This window comes from Sorex araneus, chromosome 5 (assembly GCF_027595985.1).
Source record: "Sorex araneus isolate mSorAra2 chromosome 5, mSorAra2.pri, whole genome shotgun sequence".
NCBI classification, from domain to species: Eukaryota; Metazoa; Chordata; class Mammalia; order Eulipotyphla; family Soricidae; genus Sorex; species Sorex araneus.
Genome location: NC_073306.1, coordinates 23,204,681 through 23,224,891, shown reverse-complemented (window position 1 = coordinate 23,224,891; position 20,211 = coordinate 23,204,681). Strand labels below are relative to the sequence as shown.

General features: G+C 41.1%; 1 protein-coding gene across 10 annotated transcripts in view; it reads right to left on the bottom strand.

Moving 5' to 3' along the window:
- Window positions 1-1,364: 1,364 nt before the first annotated feature.
- Window positions 1,365-20,211, bottom strand: part of TUT4 (terminal uridylyl transferase 4) — a 122,332-nt gene continuing 103,485 nt past the window's right edge. For 2 of the 10 annotated variants that reach the window (XM_055140709.1, XM_055140719.1), the window contains 10 exons: window positions 19,585-19,662; window positions 19,284-19,461; window positions 18,538-18,585; window positions 18,369-18,451; window positions 15,288-15,403; window positions 14,200-14,420; window positions 8,416-8,516; window positions 6,255-6,702; window positions 2,824-2,985; window positions 1,365-2,004 (listed from right to left, as the gene is read on the bottom strand). In XM_055140709.1, the coding sequence (XP_054996684.1) occupies window positions 1,916-2,004; window positions 2,824-2,985; window positions 6,255-6,702; window positions 8,416-8,516; window positions 14,200-14,420; window positions 15,288-15,403; window positions 18,369-18,451; window positions 18,538-18,585; window positions 19,284-19,461; window positions 19,585-19,662 (1,524 nt within the window). In that variant the 3' untranslated portion in view covers window positions 1,365-1,915. Of the gene's footprint in view, window positions 2,094-2,823; window positions 2,986-6,254; window positions 6,703-8,415; window positions 8,517-14,199; window positions 14,421-15,287; window positions 15,404-18,368; window positions 18,452-18,537; window positions 18,586-19,283; window positions 19,462-19,584; window positions 19,663-20,211 lie in introns of all 10 variants that reach the window. The other 8 variants (XM_055140714.1, XM_055140711.1, XM_055140713.1 and 5 more) reach the window with 8 other exon arrangements.

The window sequence follows — 20,211 nt, the reverse complement described above, 5'->3', positions numbered from 1 at the left end:
TGTTATATTGCCTTCCTTTAGGAAACAAGGCTGATCTGGAGGAGGTCTCTTGTTGCAAGCTCATTTCCTTTTAAAAAAAGTTGAATATGAGCTTTAAAAGAAAATTTTAAATGCACCAAATCGTAACAAATAGGTTTCCAATATGAAAGTCAAATAGTAAATACATACCGGATCTTAACACTAAATACCCTTTAGATAGATAAGAAAGCTCCTCAACAACCTTATATTTCAGCTACCTACCACGTTGGAAAACATGGCATGAACCCAGAGTCTCCTAATTTTAATGTTATCTGAGGAAGTTGGAAAAAATAACAACCCTTACATATATTCGTTATATACTTAATCTGCATGTCTCCAAATAAATCTGTAGCATCATCTATCAAAACTTCTGGGCAAATCTGAGTTGCTTGGACAAAATAACTTCTGCCCACTCTGTAGTACCAAAAACAGCTTTAAAAAATCATTTCTCCTGAGGCTAGAGCTATACTACATACAGCAGGAAGACTGCTTGCTTTGCATGTAACCAAGGTAATCCCCAGCACCCCAAATGGTTCTCCTAGCACTCCAGGAGTGACCCCTGAGGACAGAGCCAGGAGTAAGCCCCAAGTACTTGTGGGTATGGCCCAGCCCCCATACTTACCCCCCCACCAAAAAAAAAAAAATCTACCAATGCCACAAGTTTACATTCCAACTATAACCAGTGACCACATTATTACAAACATCCAGGTCAGTATGTTTTCAGGTGTTAGTGCCAGTATCATACGTATCTCCTTCAGTAAATAAGAATGGGCCAGAGCGAATGTAGGTAGGGCATTTGTCTTGCAGAGTCAATTGGGATTTGATCCCCGGCATCCCATATGGTACTCTGGGTACTGCCAGTGGTGATCCCTGAGCTGGAGCCAGGAATGAGTTCTGAACACCACTGGGTGTGGCCCAAAACTAAAACAAAAAAGTATGGGAGCTGGACAGATACTACAGCAGACTGGGCCTTGTCTTGCACATGGCTGCATCCCTGGCATCACAATATGGGCCCTTAAGTTCACCAGGAGTAACCTTGAGTTTAGAGCCATGAGCAAGCCCTGAGCATAGCTGGGTGTGGGGCCCCCAAAATATTTATGTTCCCTGTACTCTCTTGCCCTATCAGTCTCAGTGATAGGAGGCAGTATCAATAATGGAGGCAATACTTGCTATCAACTTTATATGTGGGTAATGTGAAGATCCAATAAAATTAATGACATGCAGTGATCCACAGATCTCTAAACTTGTCTGATTTAAAATTGTTGAGTAAAACATCTCTGAATTGCTGTATTTTTATTAATAAAATACAACAACCAGAGCAACCAGATAAATTAACCAAATTTGACTCTTGTCAAAAAGATTTATTAACTTAAAATAGAATTACTTCAAATACAGACAAAAGCAACTTTCTGTTCAAGTTGGAATACTTTCAATATACAAGTATGTAAAAGAAAAAATCTGAATAGTCATGTTGTAGTTTTTATTCTTTTTTTTTAACGTTTTAAAAAGTTTTTGGCACTACAAGGTTCTGTAAAGAATAGAAGAGACAAATTTAAAACACATGAAAGTCTTTCCTAATTCTTAAGAACAATATATATAAAGTTTGAAGCAACCAAAGTATGAATACAGCTAATAGAAAATAAAGAATGTAATTTTTTAAATTCTCTCTTTATACAATTCATCAAGGTTAAACAAAACATAAAATTCCCTTAAAAATAGGGTAATAAAATAGATGAAATTTGTATCACTCAATTTGGTGATACTAGTAAAAACTATAGTTCATATTTATATACAAATAATACAGTTTTTAAAAACAGTCTTAGAATTTAAATAAGCTATCTAAACATGTGTTAAAATTTTAAATCAGGACCTGATTTGTTTTGCTTTCCAATAAATGTCACTTTTTCTGTTGAATGTAATTGACATTGAGGTACGGATACCCTTGAGACAGCAGGATTGGCTGGTTGCTGTGCATCGGTAGACCAGCTGAAAGAAAATGGACTCGCATTACTCCGACACGTTTCCTCTTGGTGGGTGGGGACAACGCTCTCTACACCGACGGGTGGCACATCTGTCTGTTGGACACAACACAGACAGGAAACTGAAAGGCTTGTGCCCACTACCCCTTAGAATTAGAGTTAACATACAGCTAGTTTTCTTCATTTCTCTATAATCATAAAGAGGAGATGAAGCATGCCAAAACCTCGGGGGAGAGGGGGGAGGGAGGAAAAGTACATAAAAGTCAATGAAGATTTAGAGATAGAGGGATTACGTGGCATACACCCATCAAGAACTTCAGGCTCACTCCTAACAGAAGGGTCCACAGTATAACCAGTTCTAGTCCATAGGTCAGAAAAGAAACTAGCCTTTGTCAAGGCTCTGTCATTATTATAGAGGGATACCCCTGCAGTACAGATAAATTTGGAGGACTTGAATGTATGAAGCCTAAGATTCATACGCTTGCCCTTAAATTACTGTATTTAATCAGCATTTCCTCAGTGCTTCTCAAGTTCTACTTTCTACAACTTCTAGTAGCACTGTCTCCCCGTTGTTCATCAATTTGCTTGAGCAGGCACCAGTAACGTCAACAAGTTATACACCATAATGAATATGGTGCACTGGGGCTGGATAAATAGTATAGTAGGTAGGGTGCCTGCATTGCACATGGCCAACAACCTGGGTACACGATATATATTTAATAAGTATTAAACATGTATTTTTAATAGCAAATTCTGGTGTTCACAAAGTTTCTGAGTCCAAAACTAAACCCACCCAGCTTGTTAATGATTTTTTAAGCAATAGTACCTTGAGTATAGAAAGGTTTGTTGGGCTGAAATCTGGCATTTCCCTGATGCATGAAGTTTTGATGCAAACCATAAGGCCACGAAGCTGGGACAAGAGGAAAATGGGGACGTGGTGCATGTTCCCACGGAATTGGAGGATTCAGTCCTGGAAAGCCTGGCTCTGCTTAAACAAGAAAAGGACAAACATTTTAATACATTTAACTGTATGTTACTTCATGCCAAAAATAATCATTTAATACCTACCATTTTATCCCAATAATGTCATGATGCAAATGATACCAAAAAATTTCCAAACACCTATTGTCCTCTGACTATAAAGTCGGCATAAAATAACATTTTGTTTTTGTTTTTGTTTTGCTCTTTTGGGTCACATCCTGCGATGCTCAGAGGTTACTCCTGGCTCTGCACTCAGGAATTACTGCTGCCGGTGCTTGGGGAACCATATGGGATGCCAGGGGTTGAACATGAGTCAGCCTCGTGCAAGGCAAACACCCTGTCCACTATACTATTGCTCCAGCACACAATAACATTTTTATTGTGATTATAGGTATCACTGTCACTGTATGACTGTTATCCCTTTGTTCGTCGATTTACTCAAGTGGGCACCAGTCATGTCTCTATTACACTATTATCTATTATTCAGGGTCAGGGGAATGAGACCTATTGTTACTGTTTCCGGCATATCGAATACGCCAAGGGTAGCTTGCCAGGCTCTGCCTTGCGGCGATGTCCTTTCCTAGATGCAGAACTAAGAAGATGTTTGGTTTTGTTCTGTTTTTGGGCCACATTGGGCTCCTGATTCTATGCTTTCTGTTTACTCGTAGCAAACAATGGAATGGAACTGAGTAGACAATGGAAACTAGAAGAACAACAATTTGTAGCCTCTAGAAAAAAAGTTAAATTTAATTCTGTCATTTAAGAAAAACCAACAAGTTACACACCATAAAGAATATAGTGTACTGGGGCTGGATAAATAGTACAGCAGGTAGGGTGCTTGCCTTGCACATGGCCAACAACCTGGGTATGATCCCCAGCCCCACAGATGTTCCTCCAAGCCTGACAGGAATGATTCCCAAGTGCAGAGCAAGGAGCAAGACCTAAGCACAGCCAGATGAGGCCCTAAGACAACCCCATTAACCCCCACAAAAAAAGAGAATAGTGCTACTATATATATTTTGTGGGGTGGGAGTATTTGGGCCATATCCAGCAATGCTCAAGGATCATTCCTCGTGGTTCTTGGGGAGTGTACGTGGTCCTGGGGATTGCTGTGTGCAAGGCAAGCATCTTAACCCTGTACGAGCTTCTTAGGAGCTACTATGATCTTGAATAAATTCCTGTAGCTCATAAAAACTTAGTTTAAAATTTACACATTGGGAAAATGATGACTCTTTCTTAGGATACCATATGGATTAAAAGATACCATGCCCTAACTTTAATGCATGAAAATCAGTAGCTGCTTAAATCTTGATAGTTGGATTATCAGTTTTTCTATCTTCCCAGTCTCAGCTACCCAGCAAATCACCAGACTCCTCCTAACTGGTGCCTGGGCACTCCATTCCCAAGTACTGAAGCCCTCTCTGAATCCTAACGGAGATCTTCATTAATACAGTTAAGTGGAATCTGTGAGAAGTTGCTTGAATTAACAGCATTTCTCTCTATTTCTAAGGTTATGACTTTGATCTCACTTCTCTCCAATACTTTTGTAATAAAAAGTATAGAGGGATACCCCTCTACTTTTTAAGTAACCATATACATATACATAACCATATACTTTTTAAGTAAAATCTAAAAATCTTGCTACATACAGTTCTAGCCTTAAAACAAGTTTGGTCTAGTGGGCCATGCACACAAGTAAACAGTCAATTAAAACACAGTAAATTAAATATGTAAGTTAAAGAATTAAATATGTAAGTTATGTAATATGTAAATATTAAATGTAATATTAATTTACATTTACATTTGCATGTAAATATAAAATGTAAATGTAATTTACATTTACATGTAAATATTAAATGTAAATATGTAAATTAAATATGTAAGTTAAAGATATGTAAGTTAAAGAAACAATGAAAAGTGAAAGGGAACCTAGTAAATTCGAAGACAAGATTAGCAAGAGCAACAGGGTCCTCTGCAGAAAGTAACATAAATTTCTTGTTAATTTTGGGGCCAAACACTGGAGCAAACCAGTAGAGATACTGTAGAGGACATTCTAAAGCAGAAAGAACAGCCTAGATTAAACAGTAAGGAGTAAGAGACAAAATTGTCTGTGGGATAATTATTCATTAAGACTAGAACAATTATCAACTAGTGGAAGAGTTCTAAAAATAACTTGGGGCCGGAGCGATAGTACAGTAGGCAGGGTGCATGCCTTGCATGCAGCCAACCCAGGTTCAATCCCCTGCACCCCATATGGTCCCCTGAGCAATGCCAGGAGTAATTCCTGGTGCAGAGCCAGAAGTAACCACTGAGCATCACCAGGTTTGGCCCCAAAATGAGAAATAAAACAAAACAAAAATTAAATAACAAAGTGGGGCTATGGTGCCACCAGTAGGTCAACCTGAATGCTTAGAATTGACAATAATTTTGTTGTTGTTTGGACCACACAGTGGGTAGGCAAAAGCCCTACCCATTGTACTATCGCTCTGGCCACAAGATTGTTTTGTTTTGTTTTGTTTTGTTTTAAAGAGAAATTTGTTTAAAACTTAGATCTGGGGCTGCAGAGATGGTACAAAGGGTAGGGCATTTCCCTTGCACAAGGCTGACCAGATTCAATTTCCAGGATCCCATATGGTCCCCCAAATACTACCAGGAATAATTCCTGAGTGCAGAGCCAGGAATAACCCCTGAACATTGGTGGCAGTGACCCACCCCCCCAAAAAAAAGAAAAATAATAAATAAAATTTGGATCTGTTGTAATTATGACAGTGTGACATGACAGTTACTTAGCTTTTCAATTTCCTCAACTGTAAAATGAGTGCTAATAAAATATAAATTAAGATTACAGCTAAAACTTAAAATAAAGAGACCAGAGATGTAGTACAGCAGGAGGAAGTTTGCCTTGCACGTGGCCAACCAGTATCTGACTCCTCAGGTCAGAGCCAGAAGCCCTAAGCACTGCCACATGTGGCCCCCAAACATTTACATATACTAATTTATTTCACATTCACAACTTCTTAGTGAGGTTTTCCAGAGATATAAATACAGAAAGAGATTTAAACAAACTGCCCAACAGACATATAATAATGGCAATCTAGGACCAAACTGAGCAGTATGAAACCACAGTCATACTCTTTTTATCTAATCCAATACTGCCCATTCCACAAACAAACAGTTTTTACCTTTCTTTCCTTATTTTCTTCCCCTGGTTCAACCAGTAATATACATAGCCCAATCTTTCTCTGAACAGACAGATACAAAATAAAGAAAGATTACCTGAATTCCCAACTGTACCATTGTTCACCAGGGAATTTGGAGCCACAGTACGAGGCCAGTGTCCATCATGAGAGGAAGTCGGAATTGCCACAGGTCTGGCAGCAGGCTGTGCAAAGATGATGCTAGGATCATTCAGGCCAATACTGCTGGGGGCACTGCCTGGTGCAGAATGGATCACAGGGCCATGGATAGGCCAGGATGGGGCAGGGATCTGGAGGGGGTGCATTGGCAACAATCCCATATTGTGCATGGGAGAATACTGAGCTGGTGGTGACTGGGGGAAATTATACATAGGCATCTGGACTTGATGGGGGGGCTGGGCACCCTGCTGAGGTGGGCCAAGTTTGGGCTGGGATCCTGGCTGGGATGGAGGCTGAGTAATGGCAGGTGACTGAGAAGAATTCTGCGGAAATGGCTGGGGCTGAGGAGAATAAGACGGTGAATCAGACTGCAGAGGAGAAAAAGATATGTTTTAAAATTCTTTTACAAATACCTTACTTTTATAAAAGCAAATGATTATCAAAACATAAACAATAGTGTTCACCCTATTTACCAAAATTCTACACGTGCATAACAAACTCATTTTATATGATGTCCCCTACGCATCATGTCATAAATTATTAAATCATAATTTTAATGTCCAAGAGAAAGTTCCATTATCATTCCAAATATGTCAAACCCAAGTAATGACTTTCATTCAGTCCATCACTGAGCATTCAAGTGTAAATAAAATATGTGGCACTGTAATCCGTTGTTCATTGATTTGCTCGAGTGGGCACCAGTAACATCTCCATTGTGAGACTTGTTACTGTTTCTGGCATATTGAATACACCACGGGTAGTTTGCCAGGCTCTGCCTTGTGGGCGAGATACTCTCGGCAGCTTGCCAGGCTCTCCGAGAGGGACAGAAGAATCAAACCGGGGTTGGCCATGTGCAAGGCAAATGCCCTACCCGCTGTGCTATCACTCCAGTCCACCTATTATTATTCAATGAATTGGCCGGACTCCAACAATTTGGGACCAAGCTTTCTGAGAAATTAAATGGCCAAAAGTTAGGTTATGTGGGAGTCACACCCACAAACCGCCTAAACCAGGCCATTTAAGCGATTAACAGTCATGATCCAGAGACTCAAATAAATCTTGAAAAGAGAAGCACGTCGCAGAGATGCCTCCAGACCCCAAATATTTAAATTATTTTAGAATTCCAGAAGCACAAACATGACATCTCATATATACACAATAAATTATTTAGCATCTGTCTATGGGGTAGGCTTGAGTGGTGGTGGGAAAATTTGAAATAATGGTGGTGGGAATGCGCAATGGTGATAGGACTGGTGCTGAAATGTTGAATGTAAACAATTACTGTGAACAACTTTATGAAAATAAAATTTAAAATTTTTTTAAAAAATGTGGAGTTCATGCCTGCTTGCTTCAGTCAGCTTAATCAGTGGCTGAATAAATAGCGGTACTCTGTACATTAAAAAAAAAAAAAAAGCAACATGAAGACAGATTTAAACAGAGCTTATGAGAAATTCAGCAGAGGTAAACTAAAACTTGGGAATCTAAATTCTAATTTAATACCCTTTCACAGGTCCATCTCATGAGATGTTCTTAGATGCTTTGAAAAGACAGAAAAATTTAAAGATTGCCAAAACAATACTAAATCCCAAAGACAACCATTTTTAGTCTATTTATACTAATGGTAGAAAGTCTGAAACCTCAAAATTATTCCCTTATTTTACTGTAATTCCTATTTGACAAAAAAGAAAGAAAACTCATAAGGCTGGAGCTATTGTACAGTGGGTAAGGTGTTGGCCTTGCACGAGGCCGACCCAGGTTCAATTCCCAGCATCCCACATGGTCCCCTGAGCACCGTCAAGAGTAACCCCTGTGCATTGCCGGGTGTGACCAAAAAGCAAAAAAAGAAAAAGAAAAAGAAAAAGAAAAAGAAAAAGAAAAAGAAAGAAAGAAAACTCATCTAAAAATACCTACTCACATATATAAACTCAGATCTGCATTAATCAAATACTAATGTCTATTCAGTCTAACAAAGACAACTCTGCAAGGGTAATTTTACTTGCCACCTTATAAAAACCAACCACGTCACCCATTATAGTACATCTTCCTGCCAAGACTGACACATTTGCAGACAGAGTACTTACACATTCTGAGGACTGTCTTGTCCTTACAGTTTGATCGCCCTGTGGTTGGACTGAACCAGCCACCTGCTGGGCATTTACAAGGTTTCGGACCAGCTGGGCTGCTAAGAGAAGAAATCAGAAAGAAAACCAGTAAAATAGCAGAGAAAGGATCAAGTCTTTTTCTACCATGAAGTGTCTCAAATACACCAGATTTTATGAATTTAGGACTTTTAAACTGCATTAGTGATGAGCTATAAAAGAACTATTTTTAAACCTATTTTTCATTCAATTCTGCAGATATTTAAAAACAAAATACATGGGTTCTAGAATCAAGAACTAATATCAAGCTGCTTTCCAAAAGAAATAATATATATAAAGAAAACATATTATAAAACAAAAATTAAATGACCATAAATCATCACTTCTAAATCACCCTTTTTTTCCCTCTCAATGCACTCACATCGATTACTAATTCTTAAAATATCTATGAAACATAATAGGGAAGTTACCTCTTTAACAGCAGTGGGAAAAATTCTAATTTATCTTTATACCCCCCAACCAAAAAAAAAAAACCCAACAAAACAAAAAACAAACACCCTCTCATTATAGTTTGAGGAACCAAGAACAGTTAAATGCATTGCAGGGGGGAGTGGCCATACCTGGCAGTGCTCGGGGACTTACTCCTGGCTCTGCGCTCAGGAATCACTTCTGGCAAGTTTGGGGGACCATGTGGGGTGCCAGACTAAACCTGGGAAGCCATGTGCAAGGCAAGCACCCTACCCGTTCTTAATCTCTCCAGCCCCTAAGAGTTAATTTTTGAAATGAGAAAATGAGTAACTCAAATCCAAAGACTATTTGGAGTAAGTTGCTTGAATAATAGTCTACCAAAAGCTTGAGAGTGAATATATCCAAGTATTGTGCAAAATAAAAACTTTCCAAGAAATGGGAAAAATTATTTACCCCACACCCATCTGAAAGGGCTTAATATCAAAAAAATAGAAGGCATTGGTAAAACTGTACAAGGGAAAAAAACCATCAAAAAATGGGAAAAGACATGAACAAAAATTTCTTCACAGAAGAAATACAAATGGCTAAAAGGACATGAAAAAAAACTCTACATCACTAATCATCAGGGAGACGCAGATCAGAACAACGAGATTGTTGTTTCACTCCTCTGAGACTAGCACACTTCAAAAAAAAAACAAAAACAACCTGTGCTGGCGTGGATGCGGGGAGAAAGGAACTCTCCTTCACTGTTGGTGGGAATGTCGATTGGTCCAACCTTTTTGGAAAAGAATATAGGACATTCCTCAAAAAACTAGAAATTGTGCTTCCATGTGACCCAGCAATACCACTCCTCAGAATATACCCTACTGGCCAAAAAACACTGAAGAAAAGCCATATGCACTTCTATGTTCATTATAGCACTACTCACAATAGCCAGAATCTGGAAACAATCTGAGTGCCCCAAGAACAGATGACCGGATAAAGAAACTGTGGTACATCTACACAGTGGAATACTACATAGCGGCCAGGAAAAAATGAAGTCATTACATTTGCTTATGAATGGATGGACACGGAATATCATGCTGAGTGAATGAGTCTGAGAGAGACGGACAGATAGAAAATGACTGCACTCATCTGCAGGATATAAGAATAACACAGTATGAGTCTATTACCTCTGTACAGTAGAAATGAGGGCTAGGAGGACTAGTCCACCCCAACCCTGCCCCAAGTGGGGGGTGGAGAGGGGAGTCAGCACAGAAAAGGGACCACATGACAATGACAGTTGGAAATGATCACTCTTGACAAAAACTGAATGCTGAAAGGAGGAAAAGGGTTAGACGGGATGTAAAGATATAAATTTTCATTTAAGTACCCTTATTGCAAATAAGGTTACCCTATTGCAAATTAAAAAAAAAAAAGCGTTATGTCCAAAAAGGGGGTTGGGGGGGGGGGAGAGAGACAGACAGAGAGAGAGAGAGAGAGAGAGAGAGAGAGAGAGAGAGAGAGGAGGGGGGAGGGAGGGAGGGAGAGGAAGAGGGAGGGGAGGAGGAAAAGTGTCTGCCATACAGGTAGGCTAGGGTGTGGAGGTGGTGGGAATAAAATGGGACATTGCTGTCGGGAAATGTAGACTGGTGAAGGGAAGGGTGTTGGAACACTGTATGAATGAAACCCAATCATGGACAACTTTGTAACTGTGTATCTCATGGTGATTCAATTTAAAAAAGAAAAAAAGAAAAATGAATGAAAGAAAAACTTAGCTGTCTAAATTTGATCTCTCTGGGGCCTGAGCTGTAGTACAGCAGGAACAACGCTTGTCTTGCATGCGGCTGACCGGGTTAATGCTTGGCATCCCATATGGTTCCCCGAGAAGCAACAAAAGTGATCCCTGAGCCCAGAGCCAGGAGTAACTTCTGAGCATTGCCTTTTGTCATCCCAAAACAAAGGAAATTTTAAAAATTTTGCTCTTGTTGTTTTTTGTGCACCCAGCAATGATCAGGTTACTCCTGGATCTGCAGTAAGGGATCACTCCTGATCCCCCACTGTATCATCACTCTGGCTCCCACAATTTTATCTCTAAGAAATTCTGGGTGCAAGCCAAAAACAAAAACAGAAAAACTAGATTTATGTTCTACAGAGATAGTACAGTGGGTAGGTCTTGCACTCAGCTGACCCAAGTTCAATCCCAGCACCACATACAGTGCATTAAGCCAGCCAAAAGTGATCTCTGAGCACAGAGCCAGGAGTAAGCTCTGAGCAGAGGGAAGGAAGGGATGAAGGGAGGGGGGAAGGAAGGAAGGAAGGAAGGAAGGAAGGAAGGAAGGAAGGAAGGAAGGAAGGAAGGAAGGAAGGAAGGAAGGAAGGAAGGAAGGAAGGAAGGGAGGGAGGGAGGAAGGGAGGGAAGAAGGGAAGGGAGGGAGGAAGGGAGGGAGGGAGGGAAGGGAAGGAAGAGAGGGAAGAAGGGAAGGGAGGAAGGGAGGGAGGAGAAAGGAAGGGAGGGAGGGAGGGAGGGAAGAAGGGAAGGAAGGAAGGAAGGAAGGAAGGAAGGAAGGAAGGAAGGAAGGAAGGAAGGAAGGAAGGAAGGAAGGAGGAAGGGAGAGAGGGAGGGAGGGAGGGAGGGAGGAAGGAAGGAAGGAAGGAAGGAAGGAAGGAAGGAAGGAAGGAAGGAAGGAAGGAAGGAAGGAAGGAAGGAAGGAAGGAGGGGAGGGAGGGAGGGAGGGAGGGAGGGAGGGAAGGAAGGAAGGAAGAGAAAGGAAGGAAGGAAGGAAGGAAGGAAGGAAGGAAGGAAGGAAGGAAGGAAGGAAGGAAGGAAGGAAGGAAGGAAGGGAGGGAGGGAGGAAGGAAGGAAGGGAGAGAGGGAGGGAGGGAGGGAGGGAGGAAGGAAGGGAGAGAGGGAGGGAGGGAGGGAGGAAGGGAGAGAGGGAGGGAGGGAGGGAGGGAGGAAGGAAGGAAGAAAGGAAGGAAGGAAGGAAGGAAGGAAGGAAGGAAGGAAGGAAGGAAGGAAGGAAGGAAGGAAGGAAGGGAGGAAGGAAGGGAGGAAGGAAGGGAAAGGAAGGAAGGAAGAGAAAGGAAGGAAGGAAGGAAGGAAGGAAGGAAGGAAGGAAGGAAGGAAGGAAGGAAGGAAGGAAGGAAGGAAGGAAGGAAGGAAGGAAGGGAGGGAGGGAGGGAGGAAGGGAGGGAAGAAGGGAAGGGAGGGAGGAAGGGAGGGAGGGAGGGAAGGGAAGGAAGAGAGGGAAGAAGGGAAGGGAGGAAGGGAGGGAGGAGAAAGGAAGGGAGGGAGGGAGGGAGGGAAGAAGGGAAGGAAGGAAGGAAGGAAGGAAGGAAGGAAGGAAGGAAGGAAGGAAGGAAGGAAGGAAGGAAGGAAGGAAGGAAGGAGGAAGGGAGAGAGGGAGGGAGGGAGGGAGGGAGGGAGGAAGGAAGGAAGGAAGGAAGGAAGGAAGGAAGGAAGGAAGGAAGGAAGGAAGGAAGGAAGGAAGGAAGGAAGGAGGGGAGGGAGGGAGGGAGGGAGGGAGGGAGGGAAGGAAGGAAGGAAGGAAGAGAAAGGAAGGAAGGAAGGAAGGAAGGAAGGAAGGAAGGAAGGAAGGGAGGGAGGGAGGGAGGAAGGAAGGAAGGGAGAGGGAGGGAGGGAGGGAGGGAGGAAGGAAGGGAGAGAGGGAGGGAGGGAGGGAGGGAGGAAGGGAGAGAGGGAGGGAGGGAGGGAGGGAGGGAGGAAGGAAGGAAGGAAGGAAGGAAGGAAGGAAGGAAGGAAGGAAGGAAGGAAGGAAGGAAGGAAGGAAGGAAGGAAGGAAGGAAGGGAGGAAGGAAGGGAAAGGAAGGAAGGAAGAGAAAGGAAGGAAGGAAGAGAAAGGAAGGAAGGAAGGAAGGAAGGAAGGAAGGAAGGAAGGAAGGAAGGAAGGAAGGAAGGAAGGAAGGAAGGAAGGAAGGAAGGAAGGAAGGAAGGAAGGAAGGGGGAGGGAGGGAGGGAGGGAGGGAGGGAGGGAGGGAGGGAGGGAGGGAGATTCTATTTCTTTTAAAGTATGTTATCACAGACTATGTGCTGACATTCCTGTTCTACATCCTGGTTGAAGTTACGCTTGTCTTCTCCAAAGGAACTCCACAATTTTAAATCTTAAGAAGCATGATTAGGGAACCTCCTAATCGCCCTCAGTCTGGTGTGAATGGGAACCCTCCCTCCCGCGCCTGCTTTGGTGACCTGGGACTGGGGAGTGGGACCTCCACAGAGTCACGATGCTTCCATGAACGCTGCTACTGTTTCCTCCCTCACACAAGTCACCTGCCATTTGGAAAGCTAAGTGGGGTCCTGAAATAGGAAGTCAGCTTCAAGAGACCCAAGCAGGAGTCTTGTATTTTGCATTGTATATTTAAACTGTCTTAATTAGCAATTTAGTGCACTTACATGGATGGAAAGACATAAAATACATATAAGTGCAAACATGAGAATGTACTGGAGCGGCAGCATAGCAGATAGGGCATTCGCCTTGCACATGGCCAACCTGGGTTTGATTCCTCCGTCCCTCTCGGAGAGCCCGGCAAGCTACTGAGAGTATTCCGCCCGCACGGCAAAGCCTGGCAAGCCACCCGTGACGTATTCAATATGCCCAAAACAGTAACAACAAGTCTCACAATAGAGATGTTACTGGTGCCCGCTTGAGCAAATCGATGAGCAATGGGATGACAGTGATACTGTGAAGAAAATTCTAAGATCAGGGAATTTTGGGGGGACTAGAGAGATAGCATAGCTAGTAGGGCACTTGCCTTGTGTGTGGCCAACTCTGGTTGAATCCCCAGCATCCCACAGGCACAGGGTCGCCTGTGCACTGCCAGGAGTTATTCCTGCATGCAAAGCGAGGAGTAACTCCTGAACATCATTGTGCGTAGCTTCCCACCAAAGAAAAAAAGAGAAGAGAAAAGAAAAGAAAAGAAAAGAAAAGAAAAGAAAAGAAAAGAAAAGAAAAGAAAAGAAAAGAAAAGAAAAGAAAAGAAAAGGAAAGGAAAGGAAAGGAAAGGAAAGGAAAGAAAAGGAAAGAGGAGAGGGGAGGGGAGGGGAAGGGGGAGGGGGGGAGGGGAGGGGAAGGGGGAGGGGGGAGGGGAGGGGAAGGGAGGGGAGGGGAAGGGAGGGGAGGGGAGGGGGGAGGGAAGAGGAGGGGAGGGGAGAGCAGAGGAGAGGAGAGGAGAGGAGAGAAAAAAAACTATAAGATCCAAAATCATACAGTTAGGTTTAATATAGAGAAAAATGAGAGGAGCATGTTATCAACAGAAATTATTTTATTTCCACCAGAAACTACATGGCCTTTTACTTACCTGCCACACCGCTATTCCTCTGACGAGCCATCTTGACCTCTGGACACTCCCTTCGTACATGTCCTGAATCTCCACATATGAAACATCTGAGGTCTCTGGGCTCTCTGAAGTCTCGGGAGTCATGCTGGTCTCGGGAGTCAGGGTCTCTGGAATCTTTGTCTTCTTCATTCCCTTCCTTCTCTTCTTCGCTGTCTTTCTTCTTTAGTCTAAATAGTAAACTACTGATACCAATAATGTGGGGCAAGGGACTTGCAAACTGAATCATGTAACACACTAAATGATACAAAAATGTTACAATGACAAAGGAACTAACATGTCATGCAACTTTAAGGCAAAGGAACTCACATTTACAGCATACCCACCAGTAAGTAGAAATTAGATTATAGAAACTTTATAGCTTCTGGCGGAGGGGTGGGGAGAGGGTGGGGGGCACAATCTGGTGGTGCTCTTGGCTACTCCTGGCTGAGCTCAGGGATCATTTCTGGCAGCCCTGGGGGACCATATGGGGTGCAGGATCGAACCCAGCGTATCTGTGTGCATGGCAAATGCCCTTTCCACTATATTACCCTCCAGCCCCTCAAAATTTTTACTTTTTAATATTAAATTTTATTCTTGTTAGGCATAATGCTATCAATTTGCCCAAACATAACACTTAGAGATTGGTATTACTCTCATTACACCCACTACTATATAGTACTGGGTATAAATCTAGGGCTCCTGCATACAAAACCTGCGTTTTATTAGCCCTTTGAGCTAGCTCCCCAGTCCATTGGTAGTTTAAATACTGCTCTACATGACTGTGATCAACAACCATGTTTTGACATTTTTCTTGATGTTAAAAGTTTCCATTGCAGAGCAAGTGTCAAGAAATGTTTCTTCAATGGGGAAATAAAAAAAAACTCGAATGATTTTATGAAAAAAAATCAATGTTATAAGATACCACCAAAAATTCAGTTTTACCAATATTAAATATTGTTGATCTACAGTCTAATTAAAGTCCCCACTTATATAACAGCTTATCATTGCTACAGCTATGACTACTGTGACAGTGATTTTTCCTATGATGTTAACGATAATCAATAGCCAACCTTCTCCTTTTAGGGCAGTCTTTCATGTAGTGGCCTATTTTTCCACACACACGGCAACATCGATCATTAGGAGCCAGTTCTCCATCTGTTAATACTCTGGAATCAAAGAAGTAATCCTAGGAAGTAAATATTTTAGAAGAAAAAAAATACTATTAACATTTGAATCTACTATCAGTTTCTACTATCCTTGCGCGCGCACACACGCCGTGGACCCCAATGCAACCCCAGCCCTGCACAGGGTCTCCCAAGCACCATCTGGCATGATCCCTGAGCACCACTGGATATTACCTACCTTCCCCCACCTCCCCTCCCTGAATAGAAAATATGTATTAACAAACACTTCACTGTATCTGAAACCATATATAAGCGAAAGATTCAGAATGATCACCATCAATATTAGTTACTGAGAGTTATAAGCACAAAATTTTCTCATTAATCCCTAACATTTACAAAAATATCACTATTTTTATCCTTCATTGGTCCAACACAAAGGCCCAAGAATGCAGTGGTGCTCATCCCTACAGGTTCAGAGATTATCAAGACGACCTACACCAAACCTGAGTTAATGGGGATGTACCTTGTGATTTTCCTTGTGATGTTTGGGGGGCGACTTAATAACTAAGGATGAAATTGTGGCTGACCTCATGCAAGGGATGCACTTTAACCCCTGTACTATTCTTCAGCCCTTAACTACCTTTTTGTTTGGGGGCCACACCCAGCAGTCTCAGTAGATTTACCCCTGGCTCATTGCTCAGGGATCAGTCCTATAGATACTCAGAGGTGCTAGAGATTGAACCATGGCCAGTTACATGCTAGGCATGTGCCTTGACCCCTGTACTTCCTGCTCTTTCTTTTTTAACAACAAGAAAACTAAGGCTCCACTGCCTATAATGAAAGAAACCTTATAAACAGCAGATGAAACAGAGCTAATTCTAACAACAAAGATTATGCTTTTTTCACTGCCAGGCAAATTCTGGAAAGGAAATGGTGTATTTACATGAGACTTTATACAAATAGAATATACATGTATTCAGTTCCACTAGCTTGTAAAGCAAAAGTTCCCAAATTATTTGGCCTACTGCTCACTTTTCATGGGGGGGTATGGGGGGAGAACAGTCATTCACTGTTCCCACTACCTTCTTTACCCAACCATCAATTACACCCATGACCTCTCCATAATACCAACAGCCCCTAGGGGCAGTACCATTCCTTTTGCAAAAACTGAAAGTTTATCTCTGAAAAAGAAAAAGATTTTATATTTTGCTATAACCCTAATACGTAGCAAAGAAACAAGGTGCAGATAGGGCTGGAGAGAGAGCACTTGCTTTAAGTTGAATATTATTTGACCGGATATAAGTATGACTGTTCCAGCTTTTTGTTTACCATTGGCTTGTATTATTTTTCATCCTTTCATTCGGGGCCTGTGTCTATCCTGTGATATAAGATGTTTCCTTAGCAGCAAACAGTTGGATTTTGTTTCCTAATCCATCTCCCACTCTAAGCCTTTTAATGGAAGAGTTTAATAAATTCACACTAAGATTGATACAAAGGGCTGTGTTGAATTTTACTGTGTAAGGCTGTTGTTTCTGCAATTGGCTATTTGGTTTATCTGAATGGTCTTTCAGTATTTCATCCAAGGTCAACTTAGTTATAGCAAACATTGTCAGTTCCTGTTCATCTGAGAATGTTTACATCCCTCTATCCTATCAAAATGAGACCTTTGCTGAAGTCCTAGCAATAGCAATCAGGCAAGAATAGGAACTCAAAGGGATCCAAATTGGAAAAGAGGAAGTCAAATGATCTCTATTTGCAGATCTTAAAGAGTCCTCCAAAAAGCTCCTGAAAACAATAAACCAACACAGCAGAGTAGTAGGCTATAAAATCCATACACAAAAATCAGCTGTATTCCTATATACAAATAATGAATCAGAGGAGAAAATGATCAAAGAGTCTATTCCATTCAAAACAGCATCCAAGAACATCAAGTACCTAGGAATCAATATAACAAAAGGGTGGGTAATCTATACCACATAAATTTCAAAATATTTAAGAAACAAAGACCTTAGGAAATATAAAAATATTCCATGCCCTTAGATTGAAAGATCCTGGGAACCCTGGTAGAGGGAAGAATCGCTGGTTGGCGAGATTGGTACTGCAACATAGTATGTCTAAAATCCAAACTAAACTACGCTGCTTCCATAATTTTTTCTTTAGTAACAGGGACGAAAAAAGGAGGGAAGGGGCAGGGAAGGGAGGGGAGAAGAGAGAAGGGTGGAGAATTCTCAGGGCTGGAGAAACAGAATTACAGGTAAGGACCTTGATTTACATGCAGCTGAAAGGTTTGATCCCTAGCACTGCATATGGTCCCCCAGCCAGAAGTGATTCTTAAGTACAGAGCCAGGAGTATGTCCTGAGTTACTGCTAAGTGTGGCCCCAAAACAACAAAAACATCAGTTTCATGCCATTAAATTCATCTTAGCAGGTCTACAACAAAATTACGAGCAGAAACCTGTGCAAATTATAAATTACCACTAAAAAATATTCTAGGAGCTGGAGTAATGGGGTTAAGGCCCATGCCTTACATGTGGCAGGCTTACTTTTATCCCATGCACCATATGTGGTCCCTAAGCTCCACAAGGATTGACCCTTGAGCACTACAAGGAAATCCCAACCTTTATTTATATATAGGGGTATGTGTATAAACTTAAGAATCCTGCATCTTGGGGCTGGAGAAACAAGCATGGAAGTGCTTGCTTTGCACACAGTTAACCAGGATTCAAAAAACATTCCATATAGTCCCCCAAGTCCCACCAAAAGTATCCCTGAGCATAGAGCCATGAGTAAGCCCTGAGCACTAATGGGTGTGGTCCAAAAACAAAAAAAAAAAAAAATCCAGCATCATCACTATTCACATTCTTCATTCCACAAATGCTTCTTTGATATATTTTATACACCACAGACCTGAAATATAAAGCTTAAATACCATGAGACCATTGTGGCAAAGGAATAAGGTTTCCTATACTAAGAGCTAAAATGTACTGTAAGAAAAAGAGATTCAGAATTCTTATTATGTAAACTTACAGCTTCTCTTCCAATGAGTGGATAAAAGGGAGTACCAAAAAGTTTCCTTCCATTGATAAATGCCTTCATGATAAAATTGGTCACTATTGAAGAAAGAAGTAAACAATGAAGAAATATATTTTAATGGGTCAAGTTTCAAAGTGAATGCTCTACACTTACTAAAACTTACTTTTTCTAGAAACTCCAGCACCAAGATTATGATTCAAGTCAAAAGGATCTATAAAAAAAAAAAGTTTTTTTAGTAACAAAATATGCATAGTAGTTATAACCACAGTTTAAGATTCAAGTCATTCAGCTCAACAAATTACATTCTTAAAAAATTATAGAGGGGCCAGAGCAATAGTACAGTGTTGGCAAAGCATTTGCCTTGCACAAGACTGACCTAAGTTCAATCCCCAGCATCCCACACAGTCCCTGACCTCTGTAATGAGTGATCTGCGAGCACAAAGCCAGTAGTACACCCTGAGCACTGCTAGGTATGGCTGAAAAGCAAAAACAAAAACAAATATAGATAGATAGATAGATAGATAGATAGATAGATAGATAGATAGATAGATAGATAGATCTATATATAAGCTAATAAAACTCCATGAGGATAAAATCTTTCAGATTTTTTTAAAAAGTCTTTCTGGTTTTGGGGGGACTACACCCAGCAATACTAGGGGCTTACGCCTGACTCTGCATTCAGGCAGGGATCTCTCCTGAGAGGGCTCAGGAGACTATATAGGATTCTCGGTATAGAATCCAGGTTAGAAGCATACAAGGCAAATAACATTCCCACTGTACTATTGCTCTGGCTCCAAATCTTTCAAATTTTAACATGACTATTTTCCTCTAAATTTACTTGACAAATGAAACTTTGGCATTTTATTACACTGTTTCAGGAAAATTAAGTGATTTTAGCTAGATAACTACCTTCAATTGCAATACATTTGGATGTCCACTGTTTCTCAAAAGTTGTTAACAGCTTTTTCTGCCGAATGCTAATTACATATTCCTTAAAATCAAATTCTTCCGTATAAAAGCGAAGCAGTCCCAACCAGAGTTCTCCTAATGTTTCTGTGTTCTTTCCAAGTGAAGGTAAACGTTTTTTCTATAGGTAAGAAAACAGAGAGATCTCTCTAACCAAAATGTGTGCTCCAAGCAATATAAAAGTATTCAATTATGAAAATTTTTCCAGCAAATATTCTTGAACATAAAACTATGAAAAAATTACCAGTTCTTCTGTTTTATCAAAGAAAAAAGCATTCCATCCATCAACCATTCTCTGTGGAATCTGCTTTCCATCAAAGATCTGCATAAAAAATTATTTTAGTATTATTTCAAATTATTTAATACAAAAGCCTCACATCTTAGAATATAACACATAATAAGACACATCTTTCAAAAGGAATTATTTTTGCTATGATAAATTTAGGTATTAATTAATAAATAAAATATATCAGAAAAACTAAAGCTAGGAAAAGAAATCTAAGAGCAGCCAGAAAGATGACACAGGAGCATGTGCCTTGCATGTGGGAGCACCGGGTTCCATATGGTTCACCACACAACACTGAAAGTGGCCCACTCCTGAGTAAAGCCAGGAATGGGCCCCCCACAATACAGGGCGTGGCCCCCAAAGAAGCAGCATTCAATTTTTTTAAATGTGATTTAAAAAAGAACATAAGACACTCCAAACAACTTATTTGATATAACCTGATACTACCTACTGGTCAATAAAAAGTTCAAGATTCATGAAGTATAACAAAGCCACTGAAAATAGCATTGTCACCAAAAGGTCACAGATCTACCAAAGGATCATAGAAGTCAAACTATACAACATACAAGACCTACTGACTAGACT